The 20,559-nt window shown below is 37.1% G+C and overlaps 3 protein-coding genes across 3 annotated transcripts; all 3 read right to left on the bottom strand.

Annotated features, from left to right (window-relative positions):
- Positions 1-8,230: 8,230 nt before the first annotated feature.
- Positions 8,231-10,703, bottom strand: LOC141667872 (GDSL esterase/lipase At1g28580-like). The gene is made up of 4 exons (XM_074474506.1): positions 9,746-10,703; positions 9,413-9,643; positions 8,988-9,136; positions 8,231-8,916 (listed from the first exon to the last, which is right to left on the bottom strand). The coding sequence occupies exons 1-4, from the start codon at positions 10,071-10,073 to the stop codon at positions 8,401-8,403; spliced, it is 1,224 nt and encodes a 407-aa protein (XP_074330607.1). The 5' UTR covers positions 10,074-10,703; the 3' UTR covers positions 8,231-8,400.
- A 232-nt stretch (positions 10,704-10,935) lies between these two features.
- On the bottom strand, positions 10,936-13,364 carry LOC141665266 (GDSL esterase/lipase At1g28590-like). Its single transcript, XM_074471248.1, has 5 exons — positions 12,994-13,364; positions 12,491-12,721; positions 11,810-11,958; positions 11,439-11,718; positions 10,936-11,351 (listed from the first exon to the last, which is right to left on the bottom strand). The coding sequence occupies exons 1-5, from the start codon at positions 13,277-13,279 to the stop codon at positions 11,128-11,130; spliced, it is 1,170 nt and encodes a 389-aa protein (XP_074327349.1). The 5' UTR covers positions 13,280-13,364; the 3' UTR covers positions 10,936-11,127.
- A 448-nt stretch (positions 13,365-13,812) lies between these two features.
- Positions 13,813-18,857, bottom strand: LOC141665265 (pyruvate decarboxylase 1). Its single transcript, XM_074471247.1, has 7 exons — positions 18,136-18,857; positions 17,075-17,238; positions 16,097-16,658; positions 15,690-15,778; positions 15,424-15,541; positions 14,990-15,178; positions 13,813-14,174 (listed from the first exon to the last, which is right to left on the bottom strand). The coding sequence occupies exons 1-7, from the start codon at positions 18,592-18,594 to the stop codon at positions 14,004-14,006; spliced, it is 1,752 nt and encodes a 583-aa protein (XP_074327348.1). The 5' UTR covers positions 18,595-18,857; the 3' UTR covers positions 13,813-14,003.
- Between the last annotated feature and the right edge of the window lie 1,702 nt (positions 18,858-20,559).

Below are 20,559 nucleotides of genomic sequence, written 5' to 3'. Positions count from 1 at the left end.
AAATCTATAAGGGCGCGCCATATAGTAACATACTCCATGGAAACATATGATTACCAGGGGAAAAATCAAAATGACTGAACAAATTCCATATGTAAAAATGAAATTAACAACGAGTCATACATGCAAGAATAAAAGAGTAGCAGAAAAACAAGTCATACAACTTTACACAGCATCAAAAGAGGGCTGGCTCCTCATAAGTATGTGAAATTTAAAGCAGTAAATAATCAAGGCGCGCCTTGGGACTGGTCTGTTGGAGGAATAGATTGGAGAGGGACAGTTGGATCGACTTCAGGCGCGTCCTTGGAGATTTCTTCTTGAGGCGCGCCCTCCCCTTCTTCTTCTTCTTCCAATCCAAGCTCTACCCTCCTTGCCTTCATTTCAGCAGCATGCTCCTTTTTGAATTCCACCATCTCAGCAACAGTCTCCTCCCCAAACTTCTCAAAGGAGTAGTCAGGATCATTGGTCACAAAGCCCATCCTGTAGAAATGAAAACCATTGGCAAATGCCTCATCAGATATCTCCCTCTTTTTATCAGGCCAGCCTAGTTTCTGTTGCTCCTCAAGATATTCAATCCTCAAGTTGGCTGCACCCATCTCAGTGTGGAGAGAGGTAGCCTCTTTGTTGGCAATCTCTAGCTAAGAAGTAAGATTGGCAACCTCGTCCTTGAGAAAAGAAATCTCAGAATCTTTGGCCTTAATGTCCTTAGCATGCAAAAAGTCCTTGTCCTTGAGGGTATTCCTCAATATATTGTTATCCCCTTGCAGCATCTCCAGGCGCGCCCCCTCTTCCAGTAGTTTGTCCACCACTCGAGTAGAGTGGATAAACAATTGGCAAGATGCCTTTATTGAAGCACGAGCTGCATCTCTCAAATCCATGGCTTGCCATTGCTCCACTTCTTCATCCGAAACATGAATGGAACCCATGGGGCCAAGAGCATTCAGGGCAGCAGAAGAAACGGAAGGCGCGCCCTCTGCTCTTTGCCTCTTAGGCGTGCCCTATTTTTCTGTGAGATCAATTATGGGCCTTTTTGGAGCAGGTGTTGTTTGAGGAATGGGGGCGGAAGTTGGAACAGACGCCTGCGCTGCAGGAGCATCCTTTTTTGCCTTGGGCCTAGGCTTGTCACCAGGGCGCGCCCCAAAAGACTTAGGGATTCTGGGAGGAGCCATTTCTGCACAAGACATAAAGACATATTAGTTAAACATGACAGTCAAATATGTTGAACAATGCAGTAAATAGAAGCAATTGATAGAGACAACATTGATAAACATGAGTAAAATGCTACGCCTAGAGTAACAGGGCGCGCCTTAAAGACGCAAAAAGATAAAATGAACGAAACTTTTTCTATCCAGTATGGCAATGAAAAGTTAACAAAAAGAAGTAAGATGCGCCAATAGTGGAAATGCGCGCCCTTATATTCTACAGTTAATGAACCTGAAGGATCTTGGCCTTGTAGGGAGCCATCCTCTGTTTCTTCTTCTTCTTCTTCAGCTTCTTCTTCGCTGTCTAAATCGGTAACACGAGAAACAGGGGCACCCTTCCTGAATTTTAAATATTTGCACTTCACTCCTACTTGATCAGAAAGGATTCCTACTCGCATCAAGTTGGCTCGAGTGACTAAGGTTTTTAGGTTCCACCTGTCAGAAGCCACTCTAAGGAGGGCTTCGGCTCATTTTTTGGGCTCGCCTTTAAGGGGTTTAGAAGCTGGTCTGTCTGAAAAAAGTATAAGGATGAGAAAAGAAAGCTAAAATATAGAAATCACAAAGGAAAAAATGAAAGGGCGCGCCCTTACTCGGTGACTTGTTGAATCTTATCCTTATTCTGGGAACGTCATACAGATAAAAGAAGTTTTCCTTCCAACCTTTCTCATGGCTAAGCTTGCCGGAGGAAAAACCCTTCTTGTTGTGTAGCTTGTCCACCACCAGATAGTAGTAGCCATGGTCAGATTTTCTTAGATTGAAAAAATAAGCAACTTCTGCCATTGACGGTTGAGGGAAACCCAAGTCCATATAGAGGATAAACAGAGCCAGGATAAACTTATAGTTGCTGGGAGATAGCTGAAGTGGGGCCACATCATACAGTTCTATCACTTCCCTAAGGTAGGGATGTAAGGACGCGCCTATACCCAAAGATATCAGCTTGGGGCTGGTCACCATTCTGGGAATTTTAAAGTTTTTCCCATAATTAAAGATATGGGGCCGCATCATGCTTAAAGGGCGCGCCCATATGCCCTTCATGTCATAAAATTCCATAAGCCATCCCAGTTGCTCGTCTGAACAAGCTGAGGACAGGCCCACGCAGAAAAGCTTCCCATGCTCCTTCCTAAAACGCTTCTTCACAGCTTCAGTACATGGTTCAAATTCATCCCAGTCAAAATCTAATTCACTATCAGAAACTTCCCAATGGTGGAAAGGGATTGGAGAAGGTTCAAGAGAAGTGGAAAATTGGAAGGAATCCTCATCAAAGAAATTTTCCTCATCGCGAAGAGGGGACGTACTCGCTTCAGGCGCGCCCTCTGTGTGTTGGGGAGACGGACTTGGGGATATGGTCCTGTAGGATACTTTAGAGGGTCCTGCTCCTACGTTGACGCCCCTCTCAATGCCCCTATATCTATCAGCGTTCAAACTCTCGAACCAATCATCGTCGTCCAGCTCTGTCCTATCTGGGATTGGAGATCTGTCCTTTTGGACCAGCTTCTGCTTGCCTTGCCTACGAGATAGAAGAATATTATCTGTGGACGAATTATCTGAGGAGTCTGCCATCAAGGTACCCTCTTTAGAATCCTGAAGAAGGCGCGCCACCCGGCTCAGAAATTCAGGAGTGTGGTGGGCATTTGGAGGTTGAGGATCAAAGTAAGTATTTGGGGGCGAATAAATCCCCAAATTGATGAGAAAATTCTTGAAAGGGTGAAAAGGAGAGGACGCGCCCTCGTCTTCCAGCTGTTAAGAAAACCAAAAGAAATGTTGAGGGCGCGCCCAATACGAAAGAACGAGATACGAAAGAATGAAGGAAACAGAAAAGGTAGGGATAGATTTAAAGGAAGAGCAAGGAGAGCCATATACTAAGAAGGCGCGTCCTATTCTATCAAACAGTTAAAAAAATAATATATCTATAAAGACTAGCAAATTAGGTGACAATGGCATGGCTCAAAATAAAAGGGAACGCGCCTCGTATCAGCAAGGAGGCGCGCCTTACCATAGGGCGTACACTTCTGGGGGATAGGCGTTTGGGATTCCCAGAAACATAAAATTGAAAATTAAACCCAATAATTTTGGATCTAGAACTACAAATCATGCATATATAATATACATACACAGATACATACATCATTTCATATGAATCATCAAGAACAGAAGTGGAAGATGAAAAGGTAACATGGGCATGCAATGTGATTTACTTAATGAAATTCAGAAATGTAAGAAGCCAGCCGTACCTTTTCGGATGGAGAAGAAGCTGACTGAAAGAGATTTGGAGAATGGCGACTGGGAAGGCCGATTCTGAGCAAAGCAATACCGCCGGGTTTGGAGTTTTTGGGAAGAAAGAGAAAGTAAGAAAAAAAGGGGAAGGTAAAAGTAAAAGAAAAATTGACTGCTTATGACTGATATTTATAGTAAAAAATATGACAGCTGTCAAATCAATCATATCAATTGTGAATCCCCAATAAGTGGAACGGCTTCTAAAAACGTTTGAACTTCTGGGACGCGCCTTATAGGAGGCGCGCCTTATTATTATGAAATCCTTGAAACTTTAAGGGAAAAATTGGGAGACACTCCCTATTCAGGGTGTGCCCTGTAAAAAAGTATTGGAAGATTTGTTTATACGGGTTTTAATAAAGATGAAGAAAAATTCCAATCCCATTTTCAATGACATATGGAATTTGGGGGGTAGTTGTTATGCCCAAAAATTGGTATAAACAATATTTAGATTAAGATTAATATAATGGGCAGAATTAAAGGAGGAGCGCCTGAAATCTAGGAAAAAGATGATATTGACTTTCCATAAATAGAAGGCGCGCCCTAAGAACGCGTCCCATTGAATTGAATAGCTGATTGACAGTTGTGGTTATCATGCCTTAAAGGCGCGCCCTCCAACAGGTAGAGAAGGTGCGCCCAGTTATCAAGAAGGAGGAGAGAATTTTCTTAACTGAAACTTGTAGTGTAGTCAGCCTTAGGGCGCGCCTTGAGCAAGGAAGGCTCTTTGGACGGGTTGTTTGGACATGATTGCTTTGGCAGACTTGTTTGATTTAGACAGAATTGGAGCGAGCCCTAAAGATGAATAGTTTAGGGTGCGCCCTATGATGTAGAATGATATAAGAAGAGACCAAAGGCTGGTAACACAGGGCGGCGCCGACATACAGAGATGTCAGGGCGCGCCCTCAACTTTTACTTGACATATAAATATAACTTTTATGTGCTGCTTGGATGGATTCTCTGGAAGACTCAAGGAAGATGGAGAATGTTATTACTAACCTATTGATACAGGTACTCTATTGAAGAACTCCTTCCTGTAGCATATCTACAGGAAAGGCGGTGTCCGTGGTCAGAGACCTCCAGGGGTATGCCTGGACTGAAGGCCTCCTCCTGTAGTCAATGGGTGTCCTCATTGGGGATGTGGGGTGAAATCTGGTGTGTGCTTTGGGAGCTCTGTCTCTGTAGTCAACGGGTGTCCTCGTTGGGAGACTTTGGAGTATCCTGCACTTCGCACCCAAAAGCTTGGGATCACTTGTCCTGCAATCTGGTAGGGGCTCCTTATCGGGGGACAAGGATGCGTCCAACATTTGGGGTGAACCTCGGCTATACCTGCGTCCACGGACTAGAGAAACAGCTGGTAGCGGAGGGTTATCCTTGGCCAGGGAGATGCCTCATCCATGAAGTCTCGAAGCCATGGACGAGCCTTGGGCCTTTGTGGTTGGGCCTCATCGGCGGATATTCCTAAAGCTAGTAGAAGACGGTTTCCAGTGGGTTTCCCATTGGGCCTCGGGATAAGAAATCTAAGCTCATTAGGTTTCTTGTTCCCCAAGAACTACGTGGGCTTGATCCCCTATAAATAGGGGTAAGTAGGCACATTGTAAGGGGGAGAAGCGAGAGCGCAAAGGAGCCACCACTAACCCTAAGCAATCTCAGCCCCCAATAATCAACACCACCAAACACTGTTCATCTTTTCCGACGAGTACTGTTCATCGGATCCACCGACTACTGTTCACTTTTCCGATAAAGAACCGCCATCACAGATCTCGTTTCCGGCTACTAACCTCAAGTTTTGTTGTTCCCAAATTCCTCCGTCAACAATTTACAATAATAGATGATGTGCCAAGGATGCATATATATATATATGCATATATATATATATATGCATATATGTATATATATGCATCCTTGGTTTCAAATATAGACCCAAGGATGCATATATGCATATTTGCATCTAAGACATCCTTTGGAATTGAGTTTTTTTGCATTTGGTGCTATAATATAGCAATAGCACCAAAGATAGCATTGCATTGGACTTACTCTAAACAATACTCTCTTTGTCCCTAATTACATCTACATTTTGATTTTCTAAGAATCAAATTAATCAATTTTTGACTAAATATTGTAAAATTCAGGAATTTTGCAACTTGTATTCATGAATATTATACGTGAATGTGCCATATTACGTGAAATTATAAAATATAAATTACATTATATTTTCATTTAATGAGTTATGACATGGAATTTGATTTGAAATTACCGGCCAAAGAACTGAAAAATAATTATTTATGAGAATTAAAAGAGAAATGAGTGATTTATAATTTTTATGGGTAATCATGTAAGTTCATGATTAAGTGACCTGTATGTATTGATACGATTAAATGAATAAAGTGAAAGTGTGACCGATAAAAGATATCGGAATTTTGTATATATAACGAAAATGGAAAAGTGAGAATATTTCAGATTTAATATGGAAATTAAGTGTAAGCATGAAGTTTCGACCGAGGAATGTGTGATTACGTGATATATGACTTGTACGTGTTGGACTATGTGTTCGATGCATTTTTAAACGATTTTAAATATTTTATTATGTGAAAATAGAAGTATATGAGCTTTTAAATATTCCTATAATATAATTAAAAGTATTTAAAATCATGAGATTTATTGTAGTATCTCTAGAATATCCCTAGAGACTTTATAAAAATGATGGATGAATTTATCTTGGTGATTTAGTATTTTTAAATGATTTTAGTATCATTATTTTGATTTTGAGTAGTAACTTGTAAAATTCCTATAAAATAATCCATACGCTCAAAAATTATTTTAAAAATATGGGAAGAAAGGTAATTTAATTCTCCACTTTTTAAAAATAAAATTTCAATAATTCAAAATTGTCAATCTCCTGCTTTCTATTTAATAAGTTCGATTTTAGGGATTTTTCTAGCATAAAATGACTTAAATATTGAAATTTGTTTAACAGCAGATTTACTAAAATGCCTGGCTGTATTGAAATCAAACCAAGCCCTTTCCTTCTTATTTTTTTCGACCCAAACCTCATATTTCTCGATTTCTCTCTAGATTCGGAAAGTAAGAACGCACGGTATAGAAAAGGGAAGACCCCGTCAGGTGACTAAAAAGTAGGTTCTGTGGTCAAGAAAGGAAGCGTGTAAGGCAAATAACATTTCAACCCTTGCCTCCTTTGTTATGATTGAACACCTACTGTCGCCTTATAATTAGTTTTGTGTATTGACATAGTCTGTTTCTTTCCCTTTTGAATATTATACCTTATTTCAAATGACAATGCTTTCAAGTTGTTAATACCTTTGATTCTCTGAATAATGATTCCTTTGGTACACCCTACATTTGCGATATAATAAGGTTTATTGAAATTAAAATTAAGAATGAATTCAGACTTGAAAGAGTTTCAATGATTTCAAAGGTAAGGTAAAGATTTTAAAATGAAAAGTACTTTGAAAATGAAGGATTTATATCTATTGATTTTTACGGATTTCCATTAATTGGAAGTGTAAGTGGTCGAGTGACGCCAGAACATTATGAAGACCTGCGAGGGATGACACATTATGAAGACCAGTGAGGGCTGGCATTTGAAAGGCTAAATATATGGCCTTTTAGGTACCATATTCACGTCCAAAGGGGCTATAAAGTCCGGTATGGGGATTGTACGTGGCTGATCACCCATGCAGTGCAAAGCGTCATACACTCCAATTGAGTAAACATGTTTTATGTAAAGAAATATCCAGATGATTGGACTATTTTCTTGAAAATAAAATAATTTCATGAATGAAAGAAAAGTTTTGATGAAAAGAACTGTTTCAAAAAGTATTGTTTTGATAAACGAATATTTTATGAAAGTTTTGAGAAAGGAAATGTTTTATAAAGTAATGGTCGTAAAACGATTACCTTGTAATGAACCTGATCTTGAAAACTCTTTTAAGACCCTTATAACCTTGGCTGGCCTTATTCAGTTAAATAATTTAGCCTATTTGTTTAACTTAGTTATTTGCTAAGCTTTTGTAGCACACTTCGTTATTTATCTAACTGTAACAGTTAAGCATGCGGAAGATGGTCAAGTTTAGACACGGCTGTTAAGATTGTCTATAGTGGGCCTCTCTGTTCCGTTAGAATTGCGATACCAGCTCAGGCAGAGGACACACTTTAATAGTAGTTGGAAGTAAGCTATGTTGATGTAAATCGTATTATCGGTACTTTTGGGTTTGTTTTGTATAATTCCAAGTCAGAGTTATAATCATGGCTATTTATTAAGGGTCTGTAATAATTTTATATTGTTCGTTAGGAGTTGTAACTTGTTTCATAGCATGACCTGTTTAAGATCCTTGTAGTGTAAAGCGGGTTGAATAATTATATTGTGATAATGTTGTTAATGATGAGAAGTGACTTTTCAATCTAGACCCAAGATTGGGAAGGCGTCACAAATATTATAAATTATCTATTCATTATTTATAAAATCTGGAAATTACATATTATAATAGATTAAATATACTTTCTAATGATATACTCCCTCAGTCTCGTCCACTTGTTATCGTTTTTGAGAGAGTGTCTGACACGCATTTTAAGATGAATATTAAGTATAGTTCTATAACTTTTTTTAAATTTTTTATTTCTCTGAATAAAAATAGAATGTTTAAATTTTTATTCAAAAAAAGAAATTTTTAAAAAAAAATTATAGAGCCGTACTTTTTATTCATATTAAAATGTGTGTCGGACACTCTTTTAGAAACGATATTATTATATTAAATTATATGGTACATACAAATTTCAGTTAAAGTATAGTTAAGTCATGGTCAAAAGTCAAAATGGACAAATATTTTTTGGACTAGGGGTATTATACAGATTGTATTATTTGCTAATGCTGCTAAAATCTTCAAAGCTAAATATTAACATTCGCAAACACTTATTAAGAGCCTGAAACTGCACATAATGTCTTAAAGGGCGGAACCATTGACGGTCCTTTAAATAAGCGTTTAAAGATGAACTTGTATGCAGCTTCCGTCAAGTGCAAACCGTCCCAGTTAACATACAAGGAAGGATTCCCGCAAACAGTTGACGGTGGTTTCCCACACTCCACAGAAGGGTTGTTATGATACGGTCCTCGCCCTCCACAACATGCTCTTAGTGCCCCACTGCTAAATCCTAATTTATTTGGATTCAGATATAGCGGCATTGCTGCATTATAATAATCCGCGTAGATAATTTTGGCATGGGGATAAAGTTTTTGAATCCGATTCAACTCCGTTTGCAGCATTTGGTTATGGTACTCAGCAAAATTGTTTAGCCAAATAAGGCAGCCGGTCTTTGGGTCATAGTCTTGCGTAGATGAATTATTCAAAAACTGTGTTAAATAAGCTGCTGAGCATCCAATTGGTAAGTTTCCTGGGACTACTATTGACCTAGCCCCCAACTCTATTAGTTCCTGCATGCACCACACACATTAACACTGCACATACTAATGTTGAAATGTGCATTCTGAAAACTGATACTTACGGTAATAACTGAGGCAATCCGGCCAACAACAGGCGGTACAAACGTTTGTACCAAGTCTTTGCTTATTCCCGCAAGCAAAGCATGGTTGTAATCGTTGCCTCCAATCTCTCCCACCAGCACTACACTTCTTTTGTATAGTTTTTCACAATCTGCCGCACATCACTTGCAGATTTAAGCACTGAATCAATTTTATTGAATTGTCTAATATATATTGTCTTGAAAAAATTTATCGGCTTCATTCAGTAATCCTTATAATTTTTTCTTTGACAAGATCAAAAAAATAAACTACAATTTTACACAAGGTTTTAGATAATTTATCACGTTCAACTAAAATTTGGTATATTCTCAATATGTATATCAAATTATCAAAAATGATGATCTTCTTCAAACAAAATTGTGGACATGCTTAAAAAAAAGTTTATTACCTGAAGCAGTTCTGCAGAGAGACGGCAAGAGCTGCTTAAACCAACCCAACTGAGTCCCTAAAGAAATATTCTTTACCACAATATGAACCCCTCTTCCTTCAAAATAGTCCTTATCCATGGCCGTTGCTCCGGCCACTGCAAAGTTTACTCCTGACGAAAAATTATTTGACAAGCTCCTGTGATGTTTGCTGCGTATATAAGGCGGAACCATTGGAATTCCAAGATACTGAGCTGCATATTTTTACAAATAGGAACATATATTCAAAATTAATATAAAAATATTATACATGCATGATGCATGAGATATTTGAATAATAACAAAGGGGTACGTACCAAGGAAGTCAATGATGAGGCGACCATTGGAGCATCGCCCAGTGGGGTAATGGAAGTAAGTTTCTCCATAGGGTGGTAATGCATAATGAGGAGTATCCATTGGGGTTGAGAGATGCAGAAGATTTCCGGTGTCGGCCAGTGAGTCACCGAAGCTTATTATCGAGTTTAAACGTTTACACGATGATTCGATATGTTTACAGGATGATCCGATTACCTTAGATTTCGTGTCTGTCGCTGCTAATGTACTTGTCAAAACGATACAGAAGAAGAGTAAAGTCCTTGTACTTGTACTTGAGGGGGAAGAAGAAGAAGAAGAAAAAGAAGCCATTGAAATGGTAGAAATGAATTAGTGAAATGTTGGTTAATTAATTGGGGTCATGTCATTGCTAAGGTTGCCTATTTATATAGAAAACTGATTAATGTTGAATATTTAAGACTGTATATGATTTCTTTATTAAAGAGTACAGAAATACTATTATCAAAATTATTTCTGTTGACCATAACATGGCACGTATCTTGTTCTTTTTCACGGAAGCAATATTAATATGTGTCCGTAACCTACCTGCAGCTGTAACTTGTAAGTTATATTTATAGCAAAATTAAGAAATGTATGCATAGTAACTAATTTATGGGTCGTTTGGTTCAAGGTATGGAGTCGTTTGGTTCATGTAGGGCTAGACAAACAGCCCCAAGATTTTATGTCCTGATTCTGAAATGAAACGTAAGTTATCTCATAGAGTACTTCATTTATAGCGTATGAAACTCACTCTATGCTGGAAAAAGACCTAAATTAATCACCTTAACATCGAGCCTCAACTCCTCAAACAGTGTAACTTCTTAAATTGCAATAAAAAAAACTTTCTTGTTAGTTCAACCTCTTAAATTTGTAGCAAGCCCTGTTGGCTGTGGTTGGTTCAACCTCTTATAAACTAGACTCTGCGACTTAAATTACCAAGAAAATAGCCTCGGATTCTTTTTGTGATCAATAAGATCCATATCTTTTATTCTCTCTCTTTTTTCCAAGATAATAAATCTCTTGCTTTTCTTTATTTGGAGCCAAGTTTTTATTTTTGTAGCCACAAGAAGAATCTCAACCTTTTTCTCGTATCAATTTTAAGGAATCAGTCGTTCTAAAATCTCAATATTTTAGAGAAAAACCCTTTACAGGATCATAGGTTAGCATTTGAACAATCACCTCTTTTTATCCTCTTTATTTGGAATGTTATTGTTCATGACACTGCAGTACAACATGATATGCAGGTTGCAGATAAAAAGTGGGATGGGAAGCTTAAGTTGTTATTTGGTAATGTAATGATTAATGCGGTTGAATCATTACAGATATGGCATCCAAAATTTGCACTTACTAATTAAAATTATGAAACTCATGTGCATAATGTCTTGAAGGGTGGAACTGTGAGTCTCCCTGTAAATAAACGTTTGAAAATGAACTTATAAGCCGCTTCTGTCAAGTGCAGACCATCCCAGTTAACATTCAAGGAAGGGTTCTCGCAAACAGTTGATGGTGAAAGCCCACACTCCACAGAGGAGTTATGATGATATGGTCCATTCCCTCCACAACATGCTCTTAGTGCTCCATTACTAAATCCTGCCAACAACAATATATTTTACTTTTAAATTCAAACTATTGATTAAGACCATAATGTGATCATGTGTGTGTTTACTGAACTTGTACCATATTTCAGTGGATTTATAAATAATGGTCTTGCAGCGTTGTAATAATCCGCGTAGATAATGTTGGCATGTGGATGAAGTTCTTGAATCCGATGTAACTTTGTCTGAAGCATCTTGTTATGGTACTTGGCAAACTTGTTTAACCAAATAAGGCAGCCAGTCTTGGGGTCATAGTCTTGTTTAGATGAATTAGTCATAAAATGTGTCAAATAAGCTGCTGAGCATCCAATTGGTAAGTTTCCTGGGACTACTATTGACTTAGCCCCCAACTTTACAAGTTCCTGCATGTAATACACAGACATCACACTTACATAAACACACCTATATGCATACAACTTTAAAAATGTGCATTTCTCGGATTCTGATACTCACAGTAACAGCTGAGGCAATCTGGCCAACAACAGATGGTACAAATGTATTTACGACGTCCTTGCTTATTCCAGCAAGCAGCGCATGGTTGTAATCGTTGCCTCCAATTTCTCCCACAAGTAGTACACTTCTTTCGTATAGTTTTTCACAATCTGCGGCACATCAAAAACACTTGATCAATAATTAGACAAATCAAATTCTTGCAGTTTCATGACTAAATATATGACTTCTTTGTATAAATGATAATGTAACTACCCTGTAAATGAAGGACTGCTAGAGCACTCAGAGACAGAGCAATGGCAGAGAGACTCCTGGAATGGTATAACTATATATTGCTCCTGGTTGAAATATTGAGGAAATATTGCAAACTTTAATTGAAATCTAGAAATTAGTCTTGGACAGTTGTCAACTGTTGAGTATAAGTTACTAGTATTATATACTAGTTTTTAGTTATATCAAGGTGATCATGCACATGCGTTCTGAAGCAGTGCTTCAAAATGAATAGGCGACCCATTATGCACGCTGGCTGCTGTAATATATAAAGTGATAAGAGTAGTGCCAAAAGTGTATTCGTTTTTTTTTAATGAGTGTACCTAACAAAATGTTCCCACTTGCTAGGAGTTCAGAGATCTAGGCCATTTTCAATTATGTAAAACTAACAAACTTGAGTTAAATCTAGGTTACCTGAATCTGTTTTGCAAAGAGATGGCAACAGTTCCTTAAACCAAATCAATTGTGTCTCCAGAGATATATTCTTTACCATAATATGGACGCCTTTTTCTTCGAAAGATTTCTTATTCATGGCCGTTGCTCCAGCCACCGCGAAATTCACTCCCGACAAAAAATTATTTGCAGGGCTCCTCTTATTCTTGCTGTCTATATACGGCGGTACCAATGGAATTTCAAGATACTGAGCTGCATATACTTAAATTGTTACTTAAGTTGTTTACATGTACCATTGTTTCCAGTCACAGTCGGGGGCAGAACCAGAAATATAGTTTTAAGAGACAAATTTACATCAACAATTCTAAAATGAAAGGTATGAGGTTTTTGTGATTCACATTACATTTAAGCTTTATACTACTTGTGCAATAAGAAAAGAAAGAAACGGTTTAGCTAAAATCCAATCTGTTTATTTGGGTTTGCTATAGTTCTATACGAGATTCATAATTAAGAAGGGTACGTACCAAGGAAGTCGATGATGAGGCGACCATTTGAGCACCGACCAGTGGGGGTATGAAAGTAAGTTTCTCCGTAAGGTGGTAATGCAAAATGAGGAGGGCTGTTTGAAGATGACAGATGAAGAAGATTTCCGGTGTCCGCCATTGAGTCGCCAAAGCTTATGATCGAATTAAAACGTTTACATGATGATGCAAGTACACTCACTTTTGTTTCTGAAGCTAGTGAAATGATTAGAAGGATAGTCAAGATAAGGAGAGTACTTTTGTTCAAGCAAGGACAATAAAAAGCCATAAGTGGAAATGTAGATGAAACGGGAATGCGCTCTGTGAATTATATAAGTACATGAACATGAGTCTGTCTGGCTATCAACAGCATGCCCATGTTGACCTATTTAGGGAAAAAAATCCGGAAAAGGCAACAAATGGTCGGTACAGTGGTTAACCTCTTGTTTGTTCTCGTTACAAGTAAGAGTTTGACTCATGGTGCGTGCTTGCAATTACTTAGCGAAAAAAAAACCGGAAAAAGACTTCATTAAATTTTTTATGTGTATTAACCAAAATAGTATCCCTTGGCATCCTTGGTGTAAAGCATAGTATCACTCTGATCCACATAAAAACCTTAGTTGGTTAGTTAAAGATCCTTTTTATTATTCATTTGTGGTACATATTGTGAGAGAGAGTATCTGAGCCGAGAACCACAACTAAAGTCGATTAACAAACTCCACTTTGCACATCTATTGCTATAGTGTCTTACACATGAATTCAGGATTCTTTTAAAGAAGATATCTTCAACTCAGAAACCCAACAGCCTAATGTACTCATGTATTCAAGACAAATTACAACTGGATTATTAACCGATGGTTTCAACTTCGTTGGAGATTTTAGTACACAATTAAACAAGAAGCAAACAACTTTGTTAGACTACATTTATTTTTAGTTCCTGTGCAGACAAATTAGAAAGCAAGACTCGGGATACCGACTTCAGGAGTCAGTTATATAACATAAAACTGATAGTTCTATTGAGGATTTGGAGGGCGGCTGTTAGCAGCAGAAACTCGGGAGCCCCATTCAAGAAGTTCTTTGCTTGTATCATCTTTGTGCACAATCACTTCAATGAAGCATAATGAATCCTTTTGTTCTCCAGTTGCTGTTGCAATTGCTTCTGTCAGCTCATCTTCCGTGCGTACCTATATTTTCCCACATGCCATTTGTTAGAATACTGAATGGAACCTTTTAACTGCATCAATTTTTCTTCGCACATATCATCTGTTACTATTTTAAAGAATACCGAATACATGCATCAATGGATTCCAAAAGAAAACCTGCCTCTAGAAGTCTAGTCCAGATGCTGCCATCAATCAAGGATTTCAAACTTTCAAACTAACCACATACTTTTTCCGTTCTTTAAACCTTAAAATGCTTAAATCGGTTAAGCATATTCAAACCCAGTTCAATAAAATACCACAGCCTACACAAGTCCCAAACTACAAGTCATGCAAGGCTGCTGATTACTTTTTAGTCTATTATATGTCCATCCATTGAATGAACAAGGGCTTCAGAATCACTGGGTAGATGCAATGCAGAACCTATTTATTTATAAAAATATGGCCCAGATCATTTTGCAGGAACAATTAAAGTAGTAATGACTGGTAACTGCCCACTCATGATAGGCCAAAATATTTCCGTATAGGCTACATTGCCATAAATCATCGACACCAATCTTAGTCTAGTTTTGGTACATGACAAATGACAAGTTCAATTTATGCTGTAGCATCACAACATCTAAAATTTAAGAACTGCAGAGTGTTTCATCTCATAATCAGAGTTTAATTACCAATCATATTCAAAGGTGGTTATTTGGAAGCAGGAATTGCCAATCATATTAGAAGGTGGTTATTTGGCTGGAAGAGTACAATATGAAATAAATTTATTAATAAGTTTTATGTTCACTTCGTTAAACTTTCAAATCATTGAATGAACATTTATTAGTGCTACTGCTAACCTTGACAGTCCAGCATTTTCCTTCACCATTGTGAATAGCATCAACTAGTCCAGTATAGTTCCAGTTCTTGATCACATTGTATGGACCATCATGTATCTCTACTTCTATTGTATACCCTCCATTGTTGATCAGAAAAATAATGGTACGTTGGCCACATCGAATCATTGTTGAGATATCTTGAGCAGTTACCTGGAGAAATGGAACTATTTGTTGGTCAAAATGCTCTACAGCAAGTCATATTTTACCTTATTTGATACATTCATAACTGTGTCAAAACCTTGTGAACCTTATGAACAAATATTAATAGTGAATGCAGATCTTTTATATAACATTGAGTGTCTCATTCATCTACATTCATTATATACATTTTCAATGCGTGAAATAGCTGAAACTTTTTTACACCTTAATAAACTGAATCCAGCAGTATCTCTTACCTGGAAACTTCCATCACCAATAAAGGCAATCACACGCTTGTCTTTCGCAGCCTGGGCATAGCCAAGGGTGGCACCTACAGACCAACCAATAGACCCATATTGCATCTGGAACTCATACCTGATCAAACATAGTAGGTGATTAGTAGGATTTATTAATATAAGTTTAAAATTATATTAGAATAGACTGATAGAAACTGTTGGGAGTACCACAAGATACTAATATAAAAATTTGAATAATCACATTATCACTGGAATATGTTGTTTACCCGCAATTTTCAGGGAGAGAGAGCTTTTGGCAATTAAACCATGAATCCCCTGTCTCTGCAATGACTGCGGTATCTCCACTTAGCATTGCCTATAAATGAACTAGTTTTAGTTGCTAATCAAAGAGGCAATAGTATAGCTGGATAAAAAATCCATATAGAGTTGAGGAAGAAATGAGACGGAGTTGCAACTTATTCAACTCGAAATTGAAAGATTTTAATATTAAACATCAAAACAAGCACTGTCAAAATTATGTAAGAATCAAAACAAGCAAAGGTATATTATGTTAACACTCATAGCAGATATGATGTGTTTGCACTCCAAATCCTAATTCTCTTTCAAGCAAGCATAAACCAATCAACAGCATGTGCTGTAGTATATTGTAAAAAATTTAGGAAATTAATTTTACCTGTATGTGCTTGAAGAGTATATTCACCCGAAGAGGCTCACAGTTCTCACGCTTGAGGGCAATCCCTGGAGGTACATAGATGCGACGGTAATTGTCCATTGCTGCGCTGTTCTTCTTCAACTTCTTAGCCAGTGCAGTTAAGAAATCTGCCATGAAAACCCAACCCAAGGAAGGACCATTGCCAATTGTTACACGATTAGGATGCACTATGATGGCTTTCTCTTTTTTAATCAGTAACGAGTACCCAACTGAACTGTAATCATTAAAGATAGGACCAACGAACACATATGCATCAGCAGATTCAACTATCTCTCCCACAAAACTGGTACTAACAGCGCCCCAGTATGTCCCAATGAAGTGAGGATGGTGCTCTGGAACCAAGCCCTTAGCTGAGGGCATGATAGCAATTGGATACCCACTAGCATTGGCAAACTCCTCAAAGGCCTTTTGTGCCTTTCCTACCCTTAGCTTGGGTCCTCCCACAATTACAGGCTTCACAGCCTTATTCAGAAGCTCAGCTGTTGCTTCCACTGCCGCTTCTAATCCTAACTGATTGCTGACCCTGAAATAAAAAGGAATATTGCCTTCTATAAATACAAGAATCTGGACAATAAGCTGATTTCGAAAAAGAACACGTGAGAAGAAAGGTGAAAAGAATTATCATAATGATAACTGAAGTCTGATGGTGCAGTATAAACGTTTTGTTATGATGATCATCACACAGCTAATAAAACTGAACAGCACATAAGAATGTCTAGCACTAATCTGTTACCAATTTTTAGAAGCATTGCTCTCACTAGTCATACTCACATTGTACTCATTTTTCTCATATCATGAATAAGCAATTGAATTTATATATAGAGTATAAAATTATTTTGTACTTGCAGTTGCAGCTCCTATTAAATATCCATCGAACATTCAAATAATAACAAACAAAAAAAATCCTTTGTTGGTAGTGAAAACTGAAGGAGCACTTACTTTGGTGCTAGGTAATATGGAACTGGGTCTATGGAAAATGTTGGGTGAGGAAGTCCAGGCAAATTGCAGCTTATGCTGATATACACAGGTTTGCTCTCCTTCAAAGCAGTCGATATTGCAGTATCAATCAGCTCGTGCGCATCTTCCAAGTTGTTAACCACTGCCTGTTGCAAGCATCATTCCAAATTATTCTTACCACAAATTATCATTCCAAATGCTTAAAACTGGTCAAAACATATGTTTTATTTAAATTCCAGAAATTAAACCTGGCACAAAATTTAATTTTCATGTGTACTTTACACATTTTAACTCACACATGAGACGCATTTCTATGCGTTACACATAAAATGCTAAAGTTATTTTGGTTATTTATCCCATTACACAACCTTTGTTGTCCACATGTAGACTGTTATTACTATTTTTAGACACTTATTACAACATTTATAGCTACTGCCAACAAGATCTTATTGTAGGTCGAATGCTGCTTGCGATAAATGCTAATCTTGGCGGTGATAGATTCATATTATGTGGACTATGTATCTTGTTTTGACTATTATGTAATCAAAGTAATTTATATGTTATCTTAAAATATTGAAAAATACATTTGGAAGAGAATTAGATATATTTTGTAATGATACAAGTTTTGAATCATATTTAGTTATAAATGAAGTGTAATTTACGGTAAAAATATAAAAAAAGTTAGAGCATGAACTAGTCAAGACATAACACTTAATATAAGTGGGAGAGAATAAATTAAAGTAAACCTAGGTCATACACAAAGTATTCGGGGGAAGTGGTCCGACCAAATATTTTCCTTAACATGACATCGGTAGATAATAACTGGAATATGTGCCAAAAAAATTACGAATACTAAAAAATCAATTTTATCCGTATAGCATAAATACTCGCAATATAGGTTAATTATATTTGGATGTGGGAAAGGATCCAAGTATTAATACATAACAATTAACACAATGGAGCAAACTAATGTACCTTTTAATTTCAACTATAAACAAAAATAAAAAACACACACAACTACACCAACTTTGAAAGTAACTGACCTGAGCACAAGTGACAGTCTGAAAACAACGAAGCTCCTGACTAAAATCCGGCAACCCAATAGTATGATGAAGTACTCTACTAGTTCCATAATCATTCGAGTTGGGCCCACCAACAATACATATTACCGGCAAATTCTCACTATAAGCTCCGGCGATGGCGTTCAACACACTTAGCCCACCAACAGTAAAAGTCACAACACAAGCACCTACGCCTTTCGCTCGTGCGTAACCGTCAGCAGCATAACCGGCGTTGAGCTCATTACAGCAACCCACAAGATTGAGCTCAGGCTCGTTGATGAGATGGTCTAGTAGAGTTAAGTTGAAGTCACCAGGAACTGAGAACACGTCTTTAACTCCGATTTGGACTAGTCGGCGAGCGAGGTGACGGCCTAGAGTTCCGGTGAATGTTCCGGCGGTGATCGCCGGCGAGATTGCACCTACTTGATTTGCGGGATCCATTGGGTGATTCTTTGGCCCTTTTTGATGAATTTTAATGGGGTGTAGATGAATTTTTGAAGTTGTTTGAGATGATTGAAGTAGTGATTTTGTAGAAAGGTGGTATATAGTATATATATAGGGTGAAGTGAGAATGGTTTTAGGGAATTAAGGTGGTATATTTGACACTGTGGGTTTGGAGGAAATGTATTGTAGCTTGGTTGGGAATTAAGAAGAAATACAGATACAACCTAAACACCTGGTTTTGGACATTTTGGTTTTGAAATACTAACATTTTGTAATCTAATTTATCTAAGTACTAGTATTTTGTAACTTTATGAATAGATTATTATGTCGGTTTACTAATGGGTTACTTTTCAGTTTTCAATAATTTCTTTTGGGGTGTGCCTGCCTAGCCACAAAAGATGCATGGACATTAGTGGGAAACCGGAGGCTCTTTCTGTTTTGTGTAGGTGGTTTTCGCACATGATTTGTATACTAATCAAAGAAATTAGCGGGGTGTTCAAGGTTCGTTAACCCGATCAAATCGATACAATCCAACCCTCTTTTAAGTCGATTAAACCGTTTAAAAAAACCCGATCCATGGTTGGGTTAAAAAAATTTCAAAACGCGTTAAATGGGTTGGGTACGGGTTCAAGAATTTTTTCGGTCAACCCAACCCAACCTGGCTTAACTTAAAACTCGTTCGATAATTTAAATATAATCTATATAATATATGCAATTGTACATTATATAATATAAATATTTTCATTTATATTTATATTTCGTATATGTATGTATGATTTGTAACATGATATACATTACTAAAATCTTAATTTAATCAGATTTAAAAAATAGTATTATAATCGTAAGTTCTACTATTCGAAATTAGCAATTATATACAGTACAAAAACTTTTTTTATATAATCATTCAATCCGTTCAAAATAACCCAATCCAAAGCGATGTATGACGAGTACGGTTGGGTTACGATTTTATATTTTACGGGTTAGGTGAAAAATTTTCAAACCGATCTAATTGGGTTGGGTCGTAAAAATGCTTTCAACCCGGTGAACCCGTCCATGAACACCCCTAGAAATTAGGATAACAAAAAGTGTCTTCCATTTGAAGTTCAAAAAACTTGAGAGAATTATAACAAATTTTTCATTTAAATATGTTATATATATGTCTAGGTGCCCTTGTGAATCCTTACATGATGTTTAATTTTTCATGGAAAAAAGCTGGATTTTCTGATACGGTTATTAAAATCATTTTTAAATAATAATGTGTAAAGCGCATTTTTTATGGAGTTGTTGTTTGGCCCGGAATTTTTTTTCGTGAAGAGTTTTGTTACATATATAAAATTAGTCACAAAGAAAATCTCTTCTATATATAATAGGACAATTGTTCAAATATAAATAACTCTTAAAATGAAAACTATAAATAACTTTTTTAATTTACATTATGCTTCCTTTATTTTTTAAACTTATATTATGCCCCCCTAATTCACACAATAATTTCCTTAATTTTACATTTTAGCCCCCTAAATAAGTAATGACCCCAACAGACATCAGCAGAGACCCCCCCCTACTGCCACGTCATCGCCATGTCAGCAGTGGGACCCACTGCAACGTCATCGCCGGAAAATAACCACCAAAATGAAAAATCATTCCCAAAAAATAAATCATCACCGGAAAATTAAAATCACCACATCTGAAAAATAAAAAATCACCATCGGAAAATAAATATCACCATATCCGGCCACCAGAATACAAAAAATCACCAAAATGAAACAAAAATCAACACATCCAGCCATTGTTTCCGGCTACCAAATCCGGTCATCATCTCCATTCATTAGTTCCGACCACCAACATTATAATAAAAATCACCATATTTTTATTACCAACATGTTTTCACCAACACAATTATTAAAAATTACTTTTATGTATACAATCAAATCTGCACAGGGTGGAGTTTTTATTGATAATAGA

This window comes from Apium graveolens, chromosome 6, assembly GCF_009905375.1.
Source record: "Apium graveolens cultivar Ventura chromosome 6, ASM990537v1, whole genome shotgun sequence".
Lineage (NCBI taxonomy): Eukaryota > Viridiplantae > Streptophyta > Magnoliopsida > Apiales > Apiaceae > Apium > Apium graveolens.
Note: the sequence above shows the minus strand (reverse complement) of the source record. Positions and strands in the feature narration are given on the sequence as shown.

What these genes read in the sequence shown, in the direction of transcription:
- LOC141667872 (XM_074474506.1), bottom strand. Translation starts at nt 10,073, where the DNA reads ATGGCTTCTTTTTCTTCTTCTTCTTCTTCCCCCTCAAGTACAAGTACA. An exon ending in CCTCATCATTGACTTCCTTG is followed by an intron (nt 9,644 to 9,745) that starts GTACGTACCCCT and finishes AAAAATATGCAG; the next exon opens with CTCAGTATCTTGGAATTCCA. An exon ending in GGATTGCCTCAGTTATTACC is followed by an intron (nt 8,917 to 8,987) that starts GTAAGTATCAGT and finishes TGGTGCATGCAG; the next exon opens with GAACTAATAGAGTTGGGGGC.
- LOC141665266 (XM_074471248.1), bottom strand. Translation starts at nt 13,279, where the DNA reads ATGGCTTTTTATTGTCCTTGCTTGAACAAAAGTACTCTCCTTATCTTG. An exon ending in TCTTTGCAAAACAGATTCAG is followed by an intron (nt 11,959 to 12,490) that starts GTAACCTAGATT and finishes GATGTGCCGCAG; the next exon opens with ATTGTGAAAAACTATACGAA. An exon ending in TATAAATCCACTGAAATATG is followed by an intron (nt 11,352 to 11,438) that starts GTACAAGTTCAG and finishes TGTTGTTGGCAG; the next exon opens with GATTTAGTAATGGAGCACTA.
- LOC141665265 (XM_074471247.1), bottom strand. Translation starts at nt 18,594, where the DNA reads ATGGATCCCGCAAATCAAGTAGGTGCAATCTCGCCGGCGATCACCGCC. An exon ending in CCATATTACCTAGCACCAAA is followed by an intron (nt 16,659 to 17,074) that starts GTAAGTGCTCCT and finishes TTTTTATTTCAG; the next exon opens with GGTCAGCAATCAGTTAGGAT. An exon ending in GAAAATGCTGGACTGTCAAG is followed by an intron (nt 14,175 to 14,989) that starts GTTAGCAGTAGC and finishes GGGAAAATATAG; the next exon opens with GTACGCACGGAAGATGAGCT.